Source organism: Lissotriton helveticus, chromosome 2_1, assembly GCF_964261635.1.
Source record: "Lissotriton helveticus chromosome 2_1, aLisHel1.1, whole genome shotgun sequence".
NCBI lineage: Eukaryota > Metazoa > Chordata > Amphibia > Caudata > Salamandridae > Lissotriton > Lissotriton helveticus.
Window position 1 is genome coordinate 1,067,991,846 of NC_136059.1, and position 21,280 is coordinate 1,068,013,125.

Here is a 21,280-nt window from a genome sequence, read left to right on the forward strand (position 1 = left end):
AAAATTTCCAATATATAGGTTCCCTAATATTGGAAATAATGTTTTTTGAATGGGCATATTATGCAGGACAATATACAAGCATAATATAATATATATCATTTTTATACCTACCTATGTATTTATACTGCTCACTATGAATTTACAAATTGGAGGTCATGTTTACACTATTTTTGATATCTTTAGCTTTTCTTCGGTATATTCTTTGATATGTATCAATGTGTATATAGTATCAATTTGAAACAATATGTTCATACTGTCATGTGTAATTAGCAATACATATTTTTATGAAACAATTTTTACACAATTTGATGAATCAATTATAATGTATATATGTTTATATGCATTTAAGTTTGACATATTCCCCCTCTCTTTTGTTTTTTTTTTCAGTCTTTCTTGACTGAATTTCTTATTTATTTCCTCTAGCATGATTTTTTTCTGTATTGATGAATTTTAGAAGATAATTTATATGATTTTAACATATGTTACAGGGCTCTGTAACAGCTTTGTGTTAATAACATTGATACGCTTCTTATATATCAATCAGATATTTTGCACTTTATATCTACAATGCCTTTTTGCACTCTAATCTTGCACAACTTTTTGCACTTTAAAATTTTTGCTGCTTTGCACTATGAATGTTTACATTTCATCGTGGTCATACAAATAGGAGATACTATTAGTCATGATTTTGAACAGATAGGGTTTGAAGAAATCTGTGTTGTGTTCCTATTAATATATTGTAATCATGTGTCGTTCTTATGTTTTGGATTCATCCATTATGATTACACCATCAGCAAAATATGTTGGAACTGGGTAAATTGTTTGTATATATATTTTTACATGTGCGTATTTGGATTTAACCAGTTATATCGCACTATGATTCATTTATACATATGAACCACATTGCGCATTCATGCTGCTATAACCGTACGATGACTAAGAATCAATATATGTAAAAACATACTATGTTTAGAATGTTTTCTCTTTTCATGACCACGTGATAGATGATGTCACTGTTTAGGGCGTGCACTTGCACACACACACATAAAAAAGCAACAAAAACTTTAATGAATTACAGCGTGAACAAGGGCTCGTGTAGCCTGAAACGCGTAGCTGTTTTTCTGTGCCGAATAAAATCCTTGCACCTGATCCTGTGGTCCGTCTCCTTTCTCGCTGGTTTGCTGGACAGCTTGCCGGAGGTGTTGTGGAGCCTTTATTGAATATATATATATATATATATATATATATATATATATATAATCTGAAAGTAATTCCAGTAAGTACGGGAAAGAATAATACGGCACACCTGAGGACAGCACAATAGTTTGTGCGCACAAACAACACATTTCAGCAGGGAGCATTTGTCAAGTGATACACTGTGCTAAATCACCGGTTAGCCAGAGCAGGGAGAGGGTTGCACTCCATAAATGCACAAGTCTGCTTGGCCGACTCTCTCGGGTGGCCAAATATTCCTGCACACTTTGCATCTTCCCCCACCAGGCTTGCTTCACACAGCCTGGTGAGAAACATGCAAAGACTCCCAGTCCCCGTCTGAGCGCCATGATTTGAGACTCAGACCAATCACAATGCTGCATTGCAGCGTTGTGTTTCGCTATAGGAAGCCTGGGAGCTGAATTGCTTCCTGCTGCTGGCGGAGACATGACGAAGAGGACGGAGGGGAGGCGGCGGCTGGCCTGCCCAGGTAAGTGTTTTTTCCCATTTAGTTCCCGCAACCACACCCCACCCACTGATGTCGATCGGTAGCAGCTGCTACTGGATGTTTGAATACACTATGCCATGTACACTTGCTAATATATGAATGAGTCTTATTGGAGATTGTGTTTATCAGACTCTCATCATTTATGCTCATTGGTTTGGGAAGAGTTGTGAGTAGAGTTAAGAATCATCCACACACCCTACTACGCACACCCATCATCTGAGAGGGAGGTCTGAAAGGCGAGGCCTGTCCCTTCTCACTCCCTGCCATGCATACCTGTCATCTGAGAGAGATTTCTGAAAGGAGAAACCAGTCCCTCTCCACACCCTACTACGCATACTTATTACAGAAAGAGATCTCAGCAGAGAGGCCACTTCCTCCACACACCCTACTGCGCATACCTGTCATCTGAGAGTTATGAAAGAAGAGACCAGTCTCTCTCCACACCATACTGTGCACATCCGTCATCTGACTGAGAGGTCTGAAAGGAGAGACCAGTCCCTCCCCACACCCTAACAATGCACACCACAGAGAGGCCAGTACCACCACTACACGCCATAATTTTACATTCTTTATGACGCCTAAAATTGTCTGTGCCTCCCTTACTCTGCTACTCGGGGCAGAGAAGTAATGGGCGAGCCATACATACCACCCCCTGTCCTCGATGTCCCAAATGTAAATTAATACAAAAAATACCTGGTCAGCTGCTGGCCACCCCACCATCCACTGTGCCCTCTCACCCACTCCCCTCCAAAAGATGTTCTAAAGCCAACTGAGAAAGCCCCAGTCACTCAAATCTGGAATTACTTGATGACGTAGCAACCAGCGGTTATCAGCTTTTGTTTCCCACTATTGTTACGCCTTTTGCAGTGAATACTCAGCTTGGGAATCTGGTATCCATGCTAGATCTTACAATGAAAGTCATGCATAACATATAGAACTACAGGTGGCTAACTATCAATTGCTCACTGAGATGTTTTTCACTAAGAGTTTGCCAGAACCCCAAGGCTTTGTCACATCTTAACAGATTTTCCCTTCTCCGTGCAGCATGAGGAAGCAGGCAATATGACGTTTTGTTTTGTCGGCATTTCTCTTTGAAGGCACATGTGCAATACGCCTCTCTGACTCACTATAGAGTGCTTGTCGTCTTTCTTCTAAAGGAGCAGAATTACACTTTTCTTTTAAAACAGTGTCATGACCACTTTGAAACTTGTAATGGCAGCCAACTGAGTGACGCAGGAGATGCGCTGAAACTGTAGTACGTCACAGCTGTGTTTGAGTTTCATTAACCCCTGATGCACTTGCAGTGGGGTTTTGCGTTCAGAAAGCCCTGTTCACGGTCGTGGAAATGTTCTGGAAGCATTATAACACTATATTATTTCATCCCCTTTAAAATAGACCAATAAACTGTCCAATTCAAATAGATTGATGTAAACCTTATTGTGCATTGTATTAAGGTTTCCTTAATTGATTCAGTCCTCTAAGGGTAGTTGACCAGGTTGCGCACTTGGTTAAAATCCACTGCTCCCTTGGGTTGTTGTTGTTGTGTTAAAAAAAAAAAAAGCAAACATTCTTCTGAGATTTAGTTTCTTATGCTACCATGTCCCAGCACAAACCCTCTCCCTGCTTTATTTTAGTGTTCTAAAAGATTGCCTTTGCCACAGCTTTCTTCTAGGATAATCAGGAAAAAAGCCATAATCTTGACCTAGTTATGAAGTTTTTGTGCAACAGGCAAGTCTGGGAAGATCATCTCTGATGTCACCAGTGCAGTGTTTCATATTGAAAGCCCTGGAAGAAGCTCCATGTTTTGGATCCAGTTAAAGAGTTATGCCAGCAACATTCAATTCTAGGGATCCTCCACCATTAAGATAATTAGTTGCTGCAATTAATAGATTATGAATATGTGTTCGGACATTCCAGTGCTCTCCTTTTTTATTAATTCCTGCTACACATGCATTATGGCTACAGTTACTTTTGTTGAGACTTTTTTTTTTAACAATATCAGGTTATTTTAAAAGAAGTATAAATGCGTAGTATTTAGACTCGCAACATAAAATAGATCAATTCAAAACAGGTGAGTTATTAACTTCTGGCTAGTCAATTTTTGGATTACAAATATATCTTCTGACTACCTTATAGACCTACATCTCATCCTTTATCACATATTTCAGATGTGTTTTGTTGACATCCACTACATGTCTTTGTATTTCTATAGAGCAGAGACTGTCTAAAGCAAGGTCCGCCTGCAAAAGGGGAGGTTGTGCAGGTGAAGTGGCCAGACGGAGTTCTGTATGGTGCAAAATATCTTGGAAACAATGCAGTTCAAATGTATCAGGTATGTTGCTCTTATTTGTTATTATACAGTTTTGTGGAGGAAGTTCTCTATAGCATATTTATATATTACCTTTTTTAACAGTGGCTAGTCCCATAAATCCTAATAATTGTTTAAATATTGTCAAAACTGGCGGCTACTTTGTGTGGTTCAGTATACCAATTACTGGTATTGTTAGGCATACATTTCACATGCTCACCCTCTTTCTTGCTGCCAGCCATATGGGGAAGTATTTGTACATTTTATTCTCATGACTGTTTGCCTGTTTTAGGGTTCCTTGCTTCTTCCTGGAGTTAACTAGTGGCGTCAGTTACTTTAACTGCTAAAACAGCAGCAGCAGATATATTCCAGATGTTAACTTCTTGCATATCCAGGAAAACTAATGGACAATAAACTGGATGTTTTAAAAACAAATAATTTTTTTCAGTACCTTCAGTAGCTTTAGGCAAGGAAAGCATTGTTTACTTGAAACATCTTTTTACCTGTGGCATGGTGATGAGGGGAATACAGTAAATAGGAAATCTTTGAGTTCTACTGTATTTAAACTATTCTCTGGCAAAACAAATTTTCATATAAGCAAAATTAATTGAAAAACCATAGCCGGGAAAGAACCAGTCTGCTATCTGGCTCACTGTGTGGCTGTATATTTATTTGCTGATGCCCGTAGACCATAGTTGACAGTAAAATGTTGCCCAATGTGTAATGTGTAATGTGCTGAAGGACTTATGGCTCATATTATGCCCGAAAAACTGAGGTTTGTGATATTGTGGATACCCAGATGCCATTGGCTGGACCAAATGTAGCTGTATAACCCTTCAGTAATGCATTCTACACTGGTGAGGTATGAGTTGAATTTCATATGTTGACTTTGCTGTACCTCATTTGCTTGTGGCTTGTAGTGGGTAGTACAGAGTGGAGGTGCCTAAATCTTTGTAAAATAGTTGTGCTGTTAACTAAGCCAATGTATTATGACTGCATCTTAGACATAATAGAGTGAATATTACATCTGTATTAGGCACACTCTGCATATGACTGTTTGTTATGACTATGAAGCTGGACACTCGTGCACTGGACTCAGTATGTAATTAAATATAGTTCAAAGCACGTCTTCTGGTGCAGGTTTCTGAAAATTATAGGGTTTTTGCAAGATTTGTTTGAACTGTTACTAGTTCTGAGCTGAGTCAGAATTGCAGTGACCTTCTAGCTGCAGATTTCTCACATTTTGGATTCTCCGTGTACCAGACCTAATCCAGAAAGTTTTTCCAGTCATTGCTCCCACGTACTGGTGGGTGACATAATCCGACTCAATGGCGACCTTACCTTGCCGCCTGAAGTGACGGCTCAGAGCCTTCTATATGCACCACTCCTACGCACTGATGTTAGTTCCTTTTTTCCATGCCATTTAATGTGGATTCAGAGCTGTGCTCCCAAACTGTCGGTTTTTCACAAGCTTACAAAATAATTTGTCAGTGACAGTGTGCTAGAGGGTGTCTCCCAAAAACTACAGGCTTCAAACTGTATCACGCCTGCAGGAAGCTGATGTGGGTTATGGACCCTCATGATGTCTGTCTTTTGTATCTGATAGAGACATCTAGCCACAGATTGCTTACTTTAGAATCTTCCCCAGGTGCCAGACTGGATCTGGAAACTCTTTTCCCAACAGTACGCCTGCACGCTGGCAGAGGGAGTCGAGCGACTCCGCAGCGACGTCATCCTCGGCTGTAACATGGGTGTAATCTATATAACTCCTCCGCTGAGGCGCTGACGTCAGTTCCTACTTTTCCGCACTTGCAACGTGGCTCCGGAGCTGTCTTCTTGCCGTTATTGGCCCCTTCCTCTTTTCTACCTTTGGAACAGTGTGACGATATGATATAATCTGGGTTTAAGACCTGTCCTTCTTGTGAAAGAAAGATGTTGATCACTGATCCACATACCGTCTGTGTATGATGTCTGGGCGAGCACCACGATCCCGTTGACTGCGACTCCTGTCCGTGTCTCCGGCCGAAGGCATTGAAGGAACGCCAAATGAAACTCCTCTCGGTGCGGCTTTCGGATGAACTGCAGCATCGTTTATCTTCCCTGAAGCCAAGAGACAGGTCAAGGAGTCGCTCAGGAGAAGAGCCATCGCTTTCACAGAAAACTCCAAAGACCCAATGTACTAATTGTATGTTGGACGTCACCTCCTGGTTGCGGAGACCTTTCCGGTGACCCTGCGCCTCCCTGAAAACCCTGGAGCCGGGGCAAGCTTCGACCAAATGAAAGATTATTATCTTTCGCTTCTACAGGTTTTTGTTTCTTTGCCCTCCTCTGGTGCACTTTACAGCCCCAAAGATAAAGGGAGTGCCCCAGCTGAATCCTCCCCAGCGGCTTCGGTCAAATCGAGCCCCCTGAATCCGTTAGCAGATTTGACACTGCGCTGGTGTACAGCACTCTGGGGTTCACACCTTTTGGCATCGGTGCCTCTTCAGCCTGCGGCGTCAGTAGCCCAACTTGATGTGGATCCCATTGTCATTTCCGACTTTGAGTCGCCACTACGACGACACCGGACCGCATCGAGTGCAGCGTCAGCGGCACCGTTCATTGTGGATCCCTCTAATTCGGATCAGATTCAGCCTCTATCTGGTTTCCCTGTGGGAAAATCCTCATTCTGCAGGCACAGAGGAGGCTGTGGGGCAGATTTCTTTGAGTGCTCTTGCCCACCCGTCCTTGGAGTATACTTGGCTAACTGATCTGGGGGGCACTAGTGGTCTGCAGTCCTCCCCAGCTTCAGACTTGCTTTCTCCTCCGCGCATTTGTAAGCCACCAGGTGGGCCAGGTCCTGGGGGCAATCCTTAATTATTATGTGGGGACTTTTGGGGGCTCCCAAAACCCCGGGTGACGGCCACCTCCCTGGGGGTTTGTTCATAATATGCAGGGGACACTCAGCCCCCGCAGCCCCGGGGACCGCACCTTCCTGAGGCTTTAAATGAAAAGTGCGTGGGGGGGGGGGGGGAGCTCCGGCCCCCACACGCTGCTCCGGGGATCGCCACCTCCCCGGGTCCCCCTTCTACAAAGAAGACAAAAAGGAAAAGCTGGCATCTTGCCAGAGGCCCTGCCCTCACTATGCAAACATTCCTGCTGGTGCGTTCTGGGTTGGGGGGATTAAGTCCCCTTGAATTCTTAGGGTCCTTAGGTTCCAACTAGGTCATCGGGTACCTCCAGTAAGCCGCACACAGTGGGATTTCTAAGAGGTGGTCTGAGGCCACGCCCCTTTTTACACCACTTTGCAAATGCGCTTCTTGGTGCACTGCTGGTGGGACAATGAGGTCCTCTTGTGTCCTGAGTACCTCAGGATTAAAGTGGACTTAATCCCCCCAAGCAGCAGTGCGCCAGGAGGCGTGTTTTCAGAGTGGTGTAAAAAGGGGGCATGGCCTCTGACTACTCTCATCAATCCAGCTGTGTCGGGCCTACTAATGGTAACAGGAGGGCTAGTTGGCCCAGAGGGACCCTCAGGAGGCAAGGGCACTTCATCCCCCAACCAAGAGCGCGCCAGGAGGTGCGTTTGCAGAGTGGTGGAGAAAGGGGGCGGGGCCTGTGTCCACCTCTCATCAATCCCACTGTGTGGGGATTACTGTAGGTAACAGGTAGGCTAATTGGCCCTTAAGGACCCCAAGCAGCAAAGGGGACTTCAACCCCCATCCAAGAGCGGCCAGGGAGTGCGTTTGCAGACTGCTGGGCAAAGGGGGCGTGGCCTGCTACGAGAAGGTAGCAATCCTACTGTGTGGGACTTACTGGAGGTAATAGGAGAGGTAGTCGGTCCCCAAGGATGTCCTTGGGGACCAACAACCCCTTCTGTTACTGCCAGTAAGTCGTACACAGTGGGATTGACAAGAGGTCTTCGGAGGCCACGCCCCCCTTTCTCCACCACTCTGCAAACGCGCCTACTGACACACTACTGGTTGGGGGATGAATTCCACTTTACTCCTGAGGGACTTTGGGGGCCAAGAAGCCCTCTTGGTACCTTCTGTAAGTCCTATGCAGTGGAATTCCTGAGCGCTGGTCGGACGCCCGGCACCCTTTCTCCACCACTCTGCAAATGTGACTACTTGTTAAAGAAGCATTTGCAATGTAATAGGTCTCGCATTTGCATAATGTTTTTTGGCGTGGAGTGGATGCACGTTGTGTGTAGTGAAATTATGTGGTATGTTGTGCAGTGAAATTATGTGAATAGAAAGTATGTGGAATTTAGTGTATAGGAATAATTTAGAGTGGGATTGTGTGCTATTGAATTTAATTATGTGGTAAGGTATTCTGTGTTCTGGAGTGGTAAAACCTCAGGGTTAGTCTTCCTCGTTTCCATAGAAGCTTAACTATAAACTCAATGAGACAAAAAAAGAAGGAACCACTGAGGAGCACTTCTGGACCTAGTCAGAGGTATGAGCAGGGCCATTGGAATCATGCGACTGTTTGGGTGCATCGACTTTCTCACAATTATACATTTTGCACATTTAGCACATAATCCATCATTTGCTACATAATCTACCGATTTGAAAAAAAAAAACTTGTTTCTAGCTCAAACTGGTCAAATGTTACCAGAAATGCAGCAACAAGTGTTATAGCATGGGGGGGCGTGGCTAGCGACCAGGCAAGATGGCGCAGCTTAGGAGAGCTCCGTGACCCGACGAGCCTCCCAACGAAATCCGTCTAGTAATCCTGCCCTAAACTGGCGCCTAACACAGAGATTTACCGACCGGAGCACCTCCGCTGCAAGAGGAGCCAACTTGCATCTCCGGGAACCCCACCAGCACGGAGATCCGCCGCTGTGCGAATTGAGGACTACCCTAATCGCCGGAGCCGGGGACTAAATTAGGTCCGAGGCCCAGGGACGGGCGCGGCTGGGGAGATGTCCTCTTCTGACGGCAACAGTGGAGCCCATAACAGACGCCGGGACCCCCGAGGAACACGCCCAGTGGGAGAGCCCACGGGAGTGCCACTCAAACAGTGAGCAGGCCGCCGGGGAGGTGAGAGCGGAGCGGGCGGCCAGACATCCCCCCAGGGGCCTAAAACAGCATAGGTAGCGCGCGGAGGGCCGGCCGTGGGCCCACTGAGACCAACAGCCCCACGGGGCACAAAGAAGAAGTACCGGCACACAGACTGATCGGCAGGGAGATCCAGCACCCACAATACTAACTAGATGCCGGCCTTGCACTCTGAGGACTCCTCGGCATAAGCACCCCTATATTTGCGGAGCTCCGAATCAGGCCATCAGCTGGGGAGCATAGCCCAAGACACCAGAGGCACAATTGCCCCCCCCTCCCCTGAAAACAGTAGATAAGAGGCTGGCGGAGATCTGTAATAGGGGGCAAAAGAGGAGACTGCCCGGCTCCGGTCCCAGGAGGGGGATTTGGAAGAGCTGGGGACGTAGATGCCTGGGGACCAACTCCTGATCATTCACCCCAGGCTGGCTGATAGAAAATACTCTAAGGCAAGCAACAATGAGCAGCAGGGGGTCGAAGGCGCAATCACAGGCACCCAGACTGGAGAAATATGCCTACAACAAAGACAGCGTGGGAACGGCGTAGGGGAATGCGCCGCAGTCGTCCGCACAATTGCCACACAGCCCGGGGGACGCCGGGGAAATCACCCTCAAGGATGTAATGGCGACACTGCTGTCGATGCAATCCTCTATGGGCACAATCTCGATGGACATTTCTTTAATGCGAGCAGACCTCGCCAAAGTAACGGACCGCCTGGGAGACGTGGAAAAACTAACGACGACGGGACTCTCGGTGGACACAGCAAACCTGCAAATCAGAGTGCGCAAGCTGGAGCAAGATAACGTGCTGAAGGCTAAGCTGGACGAACAAGAAGGTAGATCACGATGCAATAATGTACACCTGGTTGGCGTACCAGAGATGGCCAGGGGCCCGGCCCTGGACCTCTTCGTGGAGGACATCATTCAAAACCAACTAAAACCACGAGGCCTATCTCACTACTTCTCGGTGGAAAGGGCCCATCGTGTGCCAGGAGGGAAACCGCGCCTGGGGAATCCACCGTGGCCCATTTTGGCCCAAATATTTTACTTTTGTGACTGCTACGCCATTTTACAGGCTGCGCGAGTTGCCCCACCGATCAAGATCGAGAACTCGGAAGTCACCGTCTACCCTGACTACACAGCGGCTGTGGCTCAACAACGGAGGAGCTTTGTGGAAGTGAAAAAAGAATTTTGAAGCAGGGAAATCAAGTATTCAATGATTTTTCCAGCACGGCTCAGAGTAGAATCCGAAGGGAAGACATCGTTCTTCGAATCCCCAGGTGAGGCGAGGGACTGGCTAGAGGGTTGACGGCCGGCAAGAGGACCCAAAAACCGAGGCGCGGCCCGCGGTGAACCAGGGGAGGGTAGACCGCGCACGATGGATGGACACTGAAGGAAGGACAACATGGAAGACTGCGACATGAACGAGGAACTACAGCTGAACTGGTGGTCTTAGCCACATTGAAAGACCTACAGACCGTGACCAGTGGGTTGGCTCTAACGGGGGTGGAGGGGGTGGAATGCAACAGTTGGAGTCTGCCACAGTGTAAGGCGGATACAACCGGACGGTTAATGAAGACTGCAAGAGGTAGGAGCTATGGAACCTAATATGCAATAATGGGACTAATTTCCGCATGGGGGACTTCGTAAGGTCGACAAGGTCTCACCCTCACGAGTTATGCAGGTTACAGGGGAATGTAAGCACTCTGCTCAGTTGGGAAGGTGGACGGTTTTGGTTCCACCGGGCAGGGAGGCAGGGTGGGGGGCACGGGTTTTAAGTACTGCAAAGTTTGTGCAAATTTGTTTACAGGTTAAAGTTACACAGTCTCTCCTCGGATCGATATTAAGATGGCGATGACACTCTACTCCACAGGCACTATGCCGAGCGTCGAAATGACGGGAAATGATCCCCGGGCACCTCGTATGATTACACCCCCCCCCCCCCCCCCCCAGCCCTGACAGTGGTGTCGTGGAATGTAAACGGGTTGGGCCACAAAATTAAAAGAGGTCTAGCCCTACAATATCTAAAGCGGAAGGCCCCCGCTGTTGTACTGCTTCATGAAACACACTTGGCAGGGCTGGCATGCAAGGCACTAAATCGATGGGGGTTCAGAATGGCCGAACATGCGGAGTTCTCCTCGGGATCCAGGGGGGTGGGTGTCCTGATTCACAAGAGCTCCCCATTAGTGGTCACAAAAACTTGGACGGACGATAATGGGAGGTTCGCGGCACTCCCTTGTCAATGGGAGGGGCGCATCTACAACATGGTCTCAGTGTATGATCCTCCGACACTTCACCAGGCAACATTACATGATCTTGGCAAACTCCTGCTAGACTTACCAGACGGCGAATTGATCTTAGGTGGGAATCTAAACGCAGCATGTGACACTACCATCGACCGGCGACCTCCCAGAGAGAACAATAAATCCAGCCAACTCCTCAGGGACTTTCTTGGGGCCATGGGTCTAACCGACATGAGGAGACTTAAACACCCCACGGAACAGCAGCCACAGACCTTTACTTTGCTGAAAATACTGCGACAGTAGACTCCCCATGCACGCTCTGGGAGGCATATAAAGCTGTTATTCGGGGGCACACAATCTCAACTATCACCCGGCACAAGCGGGAACAAAGGCAAGTTATTGATTCCCTAGAAGCGACGGCACTGCGAGTGGAGAGGGCGCATGTGCTAGACCCCAACGAAACCACAGCGCAGACATTGACACTAGCGGCTCAGGAGTTTCGGGCATATGCCGAAGATATGGCTAAAGCGAGACACACAGACACAATGCATAAAGTATATGAACTGGGCGACAAAACGGGGAAAATGCTCGCATGGCTGGAAAAAAAGGAGAGGGCGAGTAGGTGGATAGCCCAACTGACACTAGAGGACGGCACACTTACAACAGATCCTCAGCCGATTGTAGAGGAGCTAGCAACACATTATGAGAAAGTTTACACACCACGAATACAGGCAACAGAGGAGGACTGTAGGCAGTTCCTGGACAGCATACCACAACCCACACTACAGATAGAAAATATGGAAACGCTAGAAGCCAACTTATATGCAGAGGAGGTAGGAAGGGCACTAGGGGCACTACACACAGGTAAGGCTATGGGACCCAATGGGTTGCCGGTGGAATTGTACAAAAAGGTAGCGAACAAGATAACCCCCATCTGATAACAATGTACAACGACTGCCTAACACAGGGGACACTACCCAGGGATCAGAGGCTAGCTACTATTGTGACGATACACAAACCGGGTAAGCCCCCGGAGCAGCCCTCTTCTTACCGACCAATATCACTAATCAATGCAGAAGCAAAGATATTGGCCAAAACACTGGCGATCCGTCTACAGCCCCACTTAACGACGCTGGTCCCCCCGGACCAATTGGGCTTCATGCCCGGTCGCAACACCTCCCTTAATTTGCGGCGCCTCAACGGGGTTCTGGCCCGCACCCAGTTGCTCCAAAATTATAATCATCCTCTCCTTGGACGCGACGATGCATTCGACCAGGTGGAATGGCCATTCCTATTTGCCGTGCTACAGAGGATGGGTTTCGACCCAAAATTCTGCGGATGGATTAGGCTACTTTATACAGCACCCCTGGCACATGTGGTCCCAAATAGTCCTATATCGAGGGAGATTGCGCTCGGCAGAGGGACGCGGCAGGGCTGCATGCTCTTGCTGCTCCTCTTTGCCTTGATCTTAGAACCTCTGGCAACCTGGATATGCACAACGCCGCTACTCCGGGGGCTAACATAGGAAACGGGCTGCGAAGACCACATCTCCTTATAAGCCGACGATGTACTAATATACTTGACATCCCCGTCTGAGTCCCTAAAGGCCCTCTTAGAAATCCTCACAGTGTATGGGGAGAAATCCGGCTACACAATCAACAGGTCAAAGTCACTGCTATACTTGCTACACGGCCCAGCACCGACCCTGCCCCCAGATTGTCCTGTGCAAATAGTGACCAGAGGATTTAAATATTTAGGGATATATATTACTCCCCAAGATAACACCTTTATGGAAGAAAATCTGATGAAGCCACTACACAGACTGAAATCTGACGTCTCCCACTGGCGGTCCCTCCCGCTGACTGCTAGGTAGGGCAGCACTTTTTAAAATGTTGGCACTCCCTAGGTTCCTCTAGGCACTCCAAAATACTCCTTTCCAGGTCCCACTCTCCTATGGGACTCTCCTATTTTAAGGCCGTTAATGCCGAGGTAGCTACTCTACTATGGGATGGGAAACCTCCTCACATAGCACAATCCAAATTGATACGAAGCTGGTATGACGGCAGCATAGTTCTACCAAGCGTCAAATTGTACTACTGGGCTGCACAGCTTGCGATCGTCAATCAATGGCTGCACGCACCTCACGATGACCCCTCTTACCGACTGGACAGAGACGTATTGCCGGCAGATCGTCTGATGAGAGCCCTTTACACAAACAAGAGGAGTCGCACACTGACAAGCCCCACGGCCCACACGATCAAAATATGGCACACGGCCCAGAAAGCGCTGGGATGGGAAGGGTTACTTACGTTGGCCACCCCACTCTGGGAGACACGACGACTGGGCACCTTGGTGAACACTAAGGGGTTCAGACACTGGGACCCAATAGGTATCACAAATATTGATGACTTGTGGGTAAGGGGTAAGGGGAGAAATCATACCATTCACAGCACTCCAAGAAAAGTACGGAATGGCAGACACAGAGCTATATCGATACACCAAAGTCAGGCATGCCCTCCAAAGTGCTATCCCCCTAGGCACTAAATTGGCAGACGCTTCCCCACATGAGGACAGGCTCCTCACAGACCACCTAGACAAACAAGCATTGGCATTGCCAATAGGTCTCGCTTGTGGGACCTTATAAGTATTTAGTTTTGCAGCACAATATCCTTGTTGCATAATCGGATATTGTGCTGCAAAACTAAATACTTATAAGGTCCCACAAGCGAGACCTATTGGCAATGCCAATGCTTGTTTTACTCCCCAGTAATGTATCATGCATGACTGGATATGATCTTGAGTTTGTTCACTGTCGTCGCTGCAGCTATGGAACAACATGCAGCATTCTTAATTATGGAGGTGTTCTGGTTGGTCGCTGACGTCAGTACTAACACGTACCTGTGAAACTGTCACTTTCAGGAAATGCGCTCCATTGCGGGGGGGGATTAAGTGGGCCCGTATTGTACAACTAAAAGCGCAGAAATGACATAAAATGGATTTATTGTGCCTCAAAAAGTGTTTGCTTTTATCACCTTGTCTGAGAGAAAATGGCTAATACAAAAAAAGTGCTTTTTGTGCGAGTCATAAAAAAGCCTTCCGGAAGGAAATACAGTGCAAGGCTTCAAGAAAACAAAACTATGAACACCAAAACTGTTAGTGCCTGGAGGGAGTGATGCCGTCAAACATCACTTATTTATTTTGGCTCACAGAAGACTGCGTCCTTACTCGAGGTACGAAGGTGGCTCTTGTTTGCTTTGGTTTCAGGTGGGAGAAACAGTACTACGAGACTTGTGTGTTGTAAGCCAACAAACAGTATCTCATTTTATGGCTTGTAAAAAAAAAAAAAAATGCGTGCGCCGGGAAAGGAAGGCAGAAGGCAGAGAAGGCGAGGGGGGAGGAGAAATGCGACACGGCGGGCAGGGGAGCGGTGAAAATGACTAATTAGGGGAGGAGAAGCCGAGAAGCCGCAGAGCGCACGCTGGGCGAAGCCCTTTGATGTGCTGTGCGGCAAATGGAGGGAGGCTGATGCGTGTTCATGTTTGAACACGTGGTTCACGTGAACTGCATGAAAACGCCGGCAAAAAGCTGGTGGTTTCATGATGTTTCCGCCACTTGAATTCTCGCTCCGCTCGATGCGCATGCGCGCATCGATAGGTCGCGAGACCTAAAAAGCCAGATCACAAATATACCGGAAATTGGTAAACAACCTCCCAGATCCTACGGTAGTCCTACGTAGCAAATGGAAGGTGGAACTGGGGGACATAAACGACTCGGACTGGATGGATGCGTTGGCATCGGCCAGAGCGGCGGCGATCCCATCTCGTTTGAAATTAATACAGCACAAAGTCCTGCATCGTATATACTACTCTCGCACCATGATACATAAACTGGGGCACGCGTCTGATCTACTAAGCCTGCGGGGTTAGCACATACTTTAACATCCTATGGGATTGCCCGAAAATACAATCATATTGGGAACAAGTTATAGACCAGATTTCGGAAGGGAGCAGGGTGGAGGTCCAGGCAGACCCTAGATGCTGCATTTTAAATATATGGCAACCAATAGACCTAAACGTGGTGCAAAAAGCGTGGGCTACACTGGGGATGGCTATTGCAAAACGAAACATAGCACGGAACTGGGGTTCGGAGGCAACACCCGCACAATCACAATGGGAGAATGATATGGACGTAGCGATGGTGGCTGAAAAAGCAGTTTACACACATCGGGCTGCCCTAAAAAGTGGACGCGAATATGGGGGAAATGGAATGAATCCCGAGGGAATATATGTGACCCACCACGTACAGCACTGACCCCTGAAAGCAGCCCATAAGAAGGGTGGAAATATAAGCAACGGTTGGACCCACCAATATGATGAGGAGGGTGGGGGGAGGTGAGGGAGGGTGAATTACGGGGTAATAAAGTTGACATGATATTGCTGAACCTTGTGGAGTAAACGATGCCAAAACATTTGTAATCTATCACTGTGCATGGAAAAGACTGTAGTTGATTGTTGTATACATGTATGCCTAATGAAATGAAAATAAATGTTTCAAACAAAAAAACCACAGACAAGCAACAACAAGATTTGAGCAGAGAAAATATAATCCTGGAATCATCAAAACTGCCCTTTAACGAACGTGCTCAGTAAACAGAACAGAACTGTTGAAAGAAAAACAAGTGGAAGAAAAGAATGATAAAAACATACAACTGATTACTACATACTCGACGGCCAATCAACAACTGATAAAAATTATGAGAAATAACTGACATATACTACACATGGATGTGACAACATCATCAATTGTGGGAGAGCACCCTGAGATCACCTGTCGCAGGGCTAGAAATTTAAGGGACCAGTTGGTCCACAGTCATTTCCAACCACAGAAAAAACAAGGAACATGGGTGAAACCTAAAGGTTTCTACAAATGCATCAGTTGCAAGATGTGCAGTATTGCCCAAACCACCAAAGAAATTATGGCCAACAAACAGGTATTGAAAATTCAACAACTAATCAATTGTAAAAGTCAGTATGCCATATATATATCATTGAATGTCCATGCTCCTTGAAATATGTTGGGAGCACTAAATGCGAACTGAAAAAGCGCATTTTGGAACACGTTCGTGCGACCATCAACACTGACAAAAGCAACGCTGTTGCTAAACACATGGAAAAGGAACATGAGGGCAATTAGAAAGAACTCAAATTTTATGCACTGGAAGCTGTGGGAATACACCCCAGAGGGGGTGATCGTGAAAAAATACTAAGGCAAAAGGAATCAAAGCATATCCTAAACTTCCGTACCTTAAGCCTGCATGGATTGAACCAGGATGAGGAGTTACATTACTACCTGTAATTTGAACAATTGTTGGCTCCCACAAATACAATTCATAATTATGGCCTTGACAGTTTGACTTTCCTTTTAGTTTTATCACACAGTTTTGTTTTTTAACTTCACTAGTTTTACACAATGACATTCCAAAGGAGGGACAATAGTGAACACGAAATTAGGGGTGATCATTCTCTTGATTATATAACAATGAAGTTTGCATGAATAGGAAGATTAAAAGGGTCAATAATTATACCATCTTTCATAAACCCACCGGAGGGTTATAATAGTAGACTAATGGACATATTAGAGGTTAATTAAAAAGCCCACCAGAGGGTTGGACTGAGGTACATTTTGATCACACTATTGGTCAGACAAACACCACACTTCTTTATTGAAGAACTGAAATGCCTAATTGTATATAGATGAATGATTGAATTGTACATTGCACTACATGTCCCAGATCACCCTGTGTTAGGAACAGGAAGTGATGTCACTGCTGAAATTCACTTTACTTTATTTATTCACTTTAAAAAAAATTGCTTGTCATTCTTTACTAATCCCGTGAGCAAGGTCTGTGTTCAGACCGAAACGCGTAGGGTTTTGCTGGCTTGCTGGTATTAAAAAGCATATCTGGATCATAAAAAAAAGTGTTATAGCATGGTGGAAGGCCCTTTGCAAACCTAGAATGGTCACCTTTTATTGCTAAATGTGGGTGTTCAATTGGTACTAATGGTGTGCAAACCACTATTGCTTGTTTTTGCACCACTCTCCCCTCTTTCTGCATTTCTCTTACTTCTTTCTGCACCTTTCTTCCTTTTTCTGCACTTTTCTTGTCTCTTTCTGCAAATCTCTTCTACTTTCTGCACCTCCCTTCTTTCTGGACCTCTCTTGCTACTTTCTGCACATCTATTGCTTCCTTCTGCGCTTATTGCGCCTCTTTCTGCACCCTCTTCCCGCACCTCTCTCGACTCTCCACACCTCTCTTGCCTCTTTGTGCACTTCTCTTGCCTCATTCTGCACCTCGCTTGCTTCTTTCTGCACCTCTCTTGCTTCTTTCTGCACCTCTTTTTCCTGTTTCTGCAACTCTTGCCTCTTTTTGCACTACGCTTGCTTCTTTCTGCACTTCTCTTGCTTCTTTCTGCACCCCTATTGCCTCTTTCTGCTTATTTCCTGCGTCCCTCTTCCTGTACCTCTCTTGCCTCTTCCTGCTCCTCTCTTGCCTCTTTCTGCACTTCTCTTGCCTCTTTCTGCACTTCTCTTGCCTCTTTCAGCACTTCTCTTGCCTCTTTCTGCACTTCTCTTGCCTCTTTCTGCACTTCTCTTGCCTCTTTCGGCAATTCTCTTGCCTCTTTCCGCAATTCCCTTGCCTCTGCACATTTTTACTCTTTCTGCACCTCTCTTGATTTTTTCTGCAATTCTCTTGTTTCTTTCTGTACTTCTCTTATTTCTTTCTGTACCTCTCTTGTTTCTTTCTGCACTTCTCTCGCCTGTTTCTGTATTCAAATGGGAAGTGCAAGCTGTCAAGTTTAAAGGTCTGCGTGCTCTCGTGACTGAGGTATGTGTCTACGTGTACATGTATTCTCACATGTGTTATGCATCTGAAGACGGTACCTTAAAAAGTGGGTAGCTTCTCCTATAGATGGTCAAATCTTCGTTCTGCTCTGCCATTCGGTTGCACTGGCAGGCATGTCTTATATATATAGGTGTTATAGAGCCCCTCAAATATACTATTAAATACCCATGTTCCCTGTATTATGAGCAGAAAGAAATGCATGCACCTTTTTGTAAACAAATTTACAGAGTATGCTGTTTGAAACACAGGTATACAAGTATTTGTATGTTTATTTTTATGTAACATGTCACTAGGTAAAAGCAGAGACATGCATCCATACCTTCACAAACTTGGTCAGACTTACAACAGCGATATGCTTAGGATTGCTCTTTTACATTTGGTAGGCCTAACATTCTGAGCAGTCGATTAATAGTGAACCTTCAAGAGAAAAGTGAGGTTTAAGTAATCTTGGGAGAAGGATTAGTGATTATGCTACTTCGTATGAGTCTGTTGTAAGGTACAGTCGAAGTAGGCCTCTTTCTGCACCTCTTTTGATTCTTACTGTACATCTCTTGATTCGTTCTGCGCCTTTCTTTCTCTTTCTGGACTTCTGTTGCCTCTTTCTGCATTTCTCTTGCTTCTTTCTTCCTCTTCGGCACCCCTCTTGCCTCTTTCTGCACTTCTGTTGCTTCTTTCTGCACCTTTCTAACTCTTTTTGCACGTCCTACCTATGTAGGCATAGTTAGAAATTAGCATATAAAAAAACTTAGAAATTCACTGGAAAAGCAGAGTTTTCAGGGACGTTATGTTTAGTATTAGCATTTTAAAAAAACATAGAAATTCACAAAAAACGGAGGATTCAGGGACATCCTAGTTAGGCTGACATTTCACTCGTACAAAACCAGAGAAATTTGGCTGTTATAACTTGCACCTCCGCAATGCACTGCGGATGAAGCTACATATTATATCACTCATGACATGGTCAGTGACATCACGGATGACATCATCCAATTAATATCTCATGCACCTCTTCACACCCTAATATAATCTTTGATAACCCACTCTAAAATATAGACTACCATTCTCGAAACATAGACACACCAATACCAGTTAGTACATACCCACTCTCTGATTCATAGGTGTACACACATCCACTCACTCACCTATACAGTCACTTGTTCATGCAGTCATTCATCTGTTCAGCCACAGATATATACAATCATATACCCATACAGGCACACACACTGCCACTCACCCATAGAGTTACTCGCACACCTAGTTAGTCACACAAAGCATCAGTCAAATTGCCATTTACTAACCTATACAGTTATACACACATCACCTCACGTATTCATACAGATACTAACACATACATACTCTCTTATACAATCACTGACACAAGCACACACACTCATACATACAGGCACTCTCACAATCCTCACTCACATACAGTCACTTATATACTCCAACACTTACATGTACTGATTTCACGTATGTAGTAACTCACACATACCACTGAGATATCAACACACTAACAAACACAGCCATACGCACACTCTCACTCATACAGCCCCTCCCACAGGCACTTATGAACCCATTCACCCTTTGAATCAACTACTCACACATCCATGCAGGGAGTCACACACCCCCACCTACCCACACAGACACTCTGCCACCCATACAGGTACTCAGACAACCAATCATTAACCCATATGGACACTCATGTAGCTACTCGGCAACCCATGCATCCACTTACACACCAACTGACAAACTGATACAGACATTCACACAGGTTAGTAATTCATCCATGCATTTACTAAGACGCGTTCAATCCCTTACTTATACAGTCAGTCACGCACCCACTAAATCATCCATTCAGACATTCATACACTCACTCATTCTCCAATACACCTTGGCGTATTTGTATCATGTGATCAAGGCCCTTCGCGGGCTGAAACGCGTAATGGTCGGTGTGGTGTTGGGCTACAATAAACAATATTGCACCATCAATGGGTTTGTCTTGTCTTTTGCTGAACTGCTGCCAAGACGGCTTCTGCTATATATATATAGAGCGGCAGAGAGTTCTAGTTTTGATTCTATCTCCTTATCCAGCGAATCAAGCACAGGGAGCGGAGAAAGGTCCATACCACCAATTGTACTAGACATGGGTGAGGAATTGGATTTTTTAGCATCAGAGAGACTGCGTACGTTGAGACCGAGAAAAGACAGCAAACAACAACAAAAAAATCAAGAAAAAACAGACGAAGAAAAGAAAGACGAAAAAAGTACAAACAAAAGAGGAAAAAACAAAAAGAAGAGCAATTGGACACGGAAGAAGTAAATGGAGATAGAACTATTATTAATCTGTCCAATGTGCCCTTGACGGATACAGAAAAATCCTTGCTGTCGTTAGGTCTCAACTTTTGCCCCAGCCAAACATTTAACTATAGCTCGACGAGAATAGATGTTTTCAGATTTGTGAGGAAACTCAAGCTGAAAAAATATTTTTCTTTGAGAAACATCAAAGACAAAGATGTTGAGCTACAGCGAGAGTCCAGCAATCATGTAGAAAGTCTGGGCATTGAAGCGGCGGATATTCCGACATACCTAGACCTACATGACTTAAATACTGGTGAGGCAGAATCAGATGACACTGAGTATGACCCATCCACTCAAACTAGGATGCGAAACATCAATCTGCTGCAGAAGGGTGCTGGGATCAGTCCCTTCAAGAAGAAATCCAAGTATATCCCCATGATGCCAAGAGATGCGTTAGATACGTTTCACGACTGTGTGGTTGAGGACATCAAAAAGCTAAATAAACAAGTACAATCTAAAAAATCCAAAAAGTTTAAACAAAAAAAGCAAATCGAACAAAGGAAAAAAGACTATGCCAAGTTGATGAAAAAACTTAGTGAGAACAATGAAATCATCATCAAAAAATCAGATAAGGGCGGCAACTTGGTAATATGGCCCCGAGTGGATTACATCAAGGAAGCTAAACGCCAATTGAATGACATAAACTGTTATGAGCCGTCTAACATCAAGAAATACAATATGGCCACGAATTCACTTAAGAAACTGTTGACAC

At 45.6% G+C, this 21,280-nt stretch overlaps 1 protein-coding gene across 2 annotated transcripts in view; it reads left to right on the plus strand.

Annotated features, from left to right (window-relative positions):
- Positions 1-21,280, plus strand: part of LOC144818446 (lysine-specific demethylase 4C-like) — a 1,795,190-nt gene that overhangs the window by 1,681,772 nt on the left and 92,138 nt on the right. For both annotated transcript variants that reach the window (XM_078675868.1, XM_078675869.1), the window contains one exon: positions 3,933-4,052. In XM_078675868.1, the coding sequence (XP_078531994.1) occupies positions 3,933-4,052 (120 nt within the window). The remainder of the gene's footprint in view (positions 1-3,932; positions 4,053-21,280) is intronic.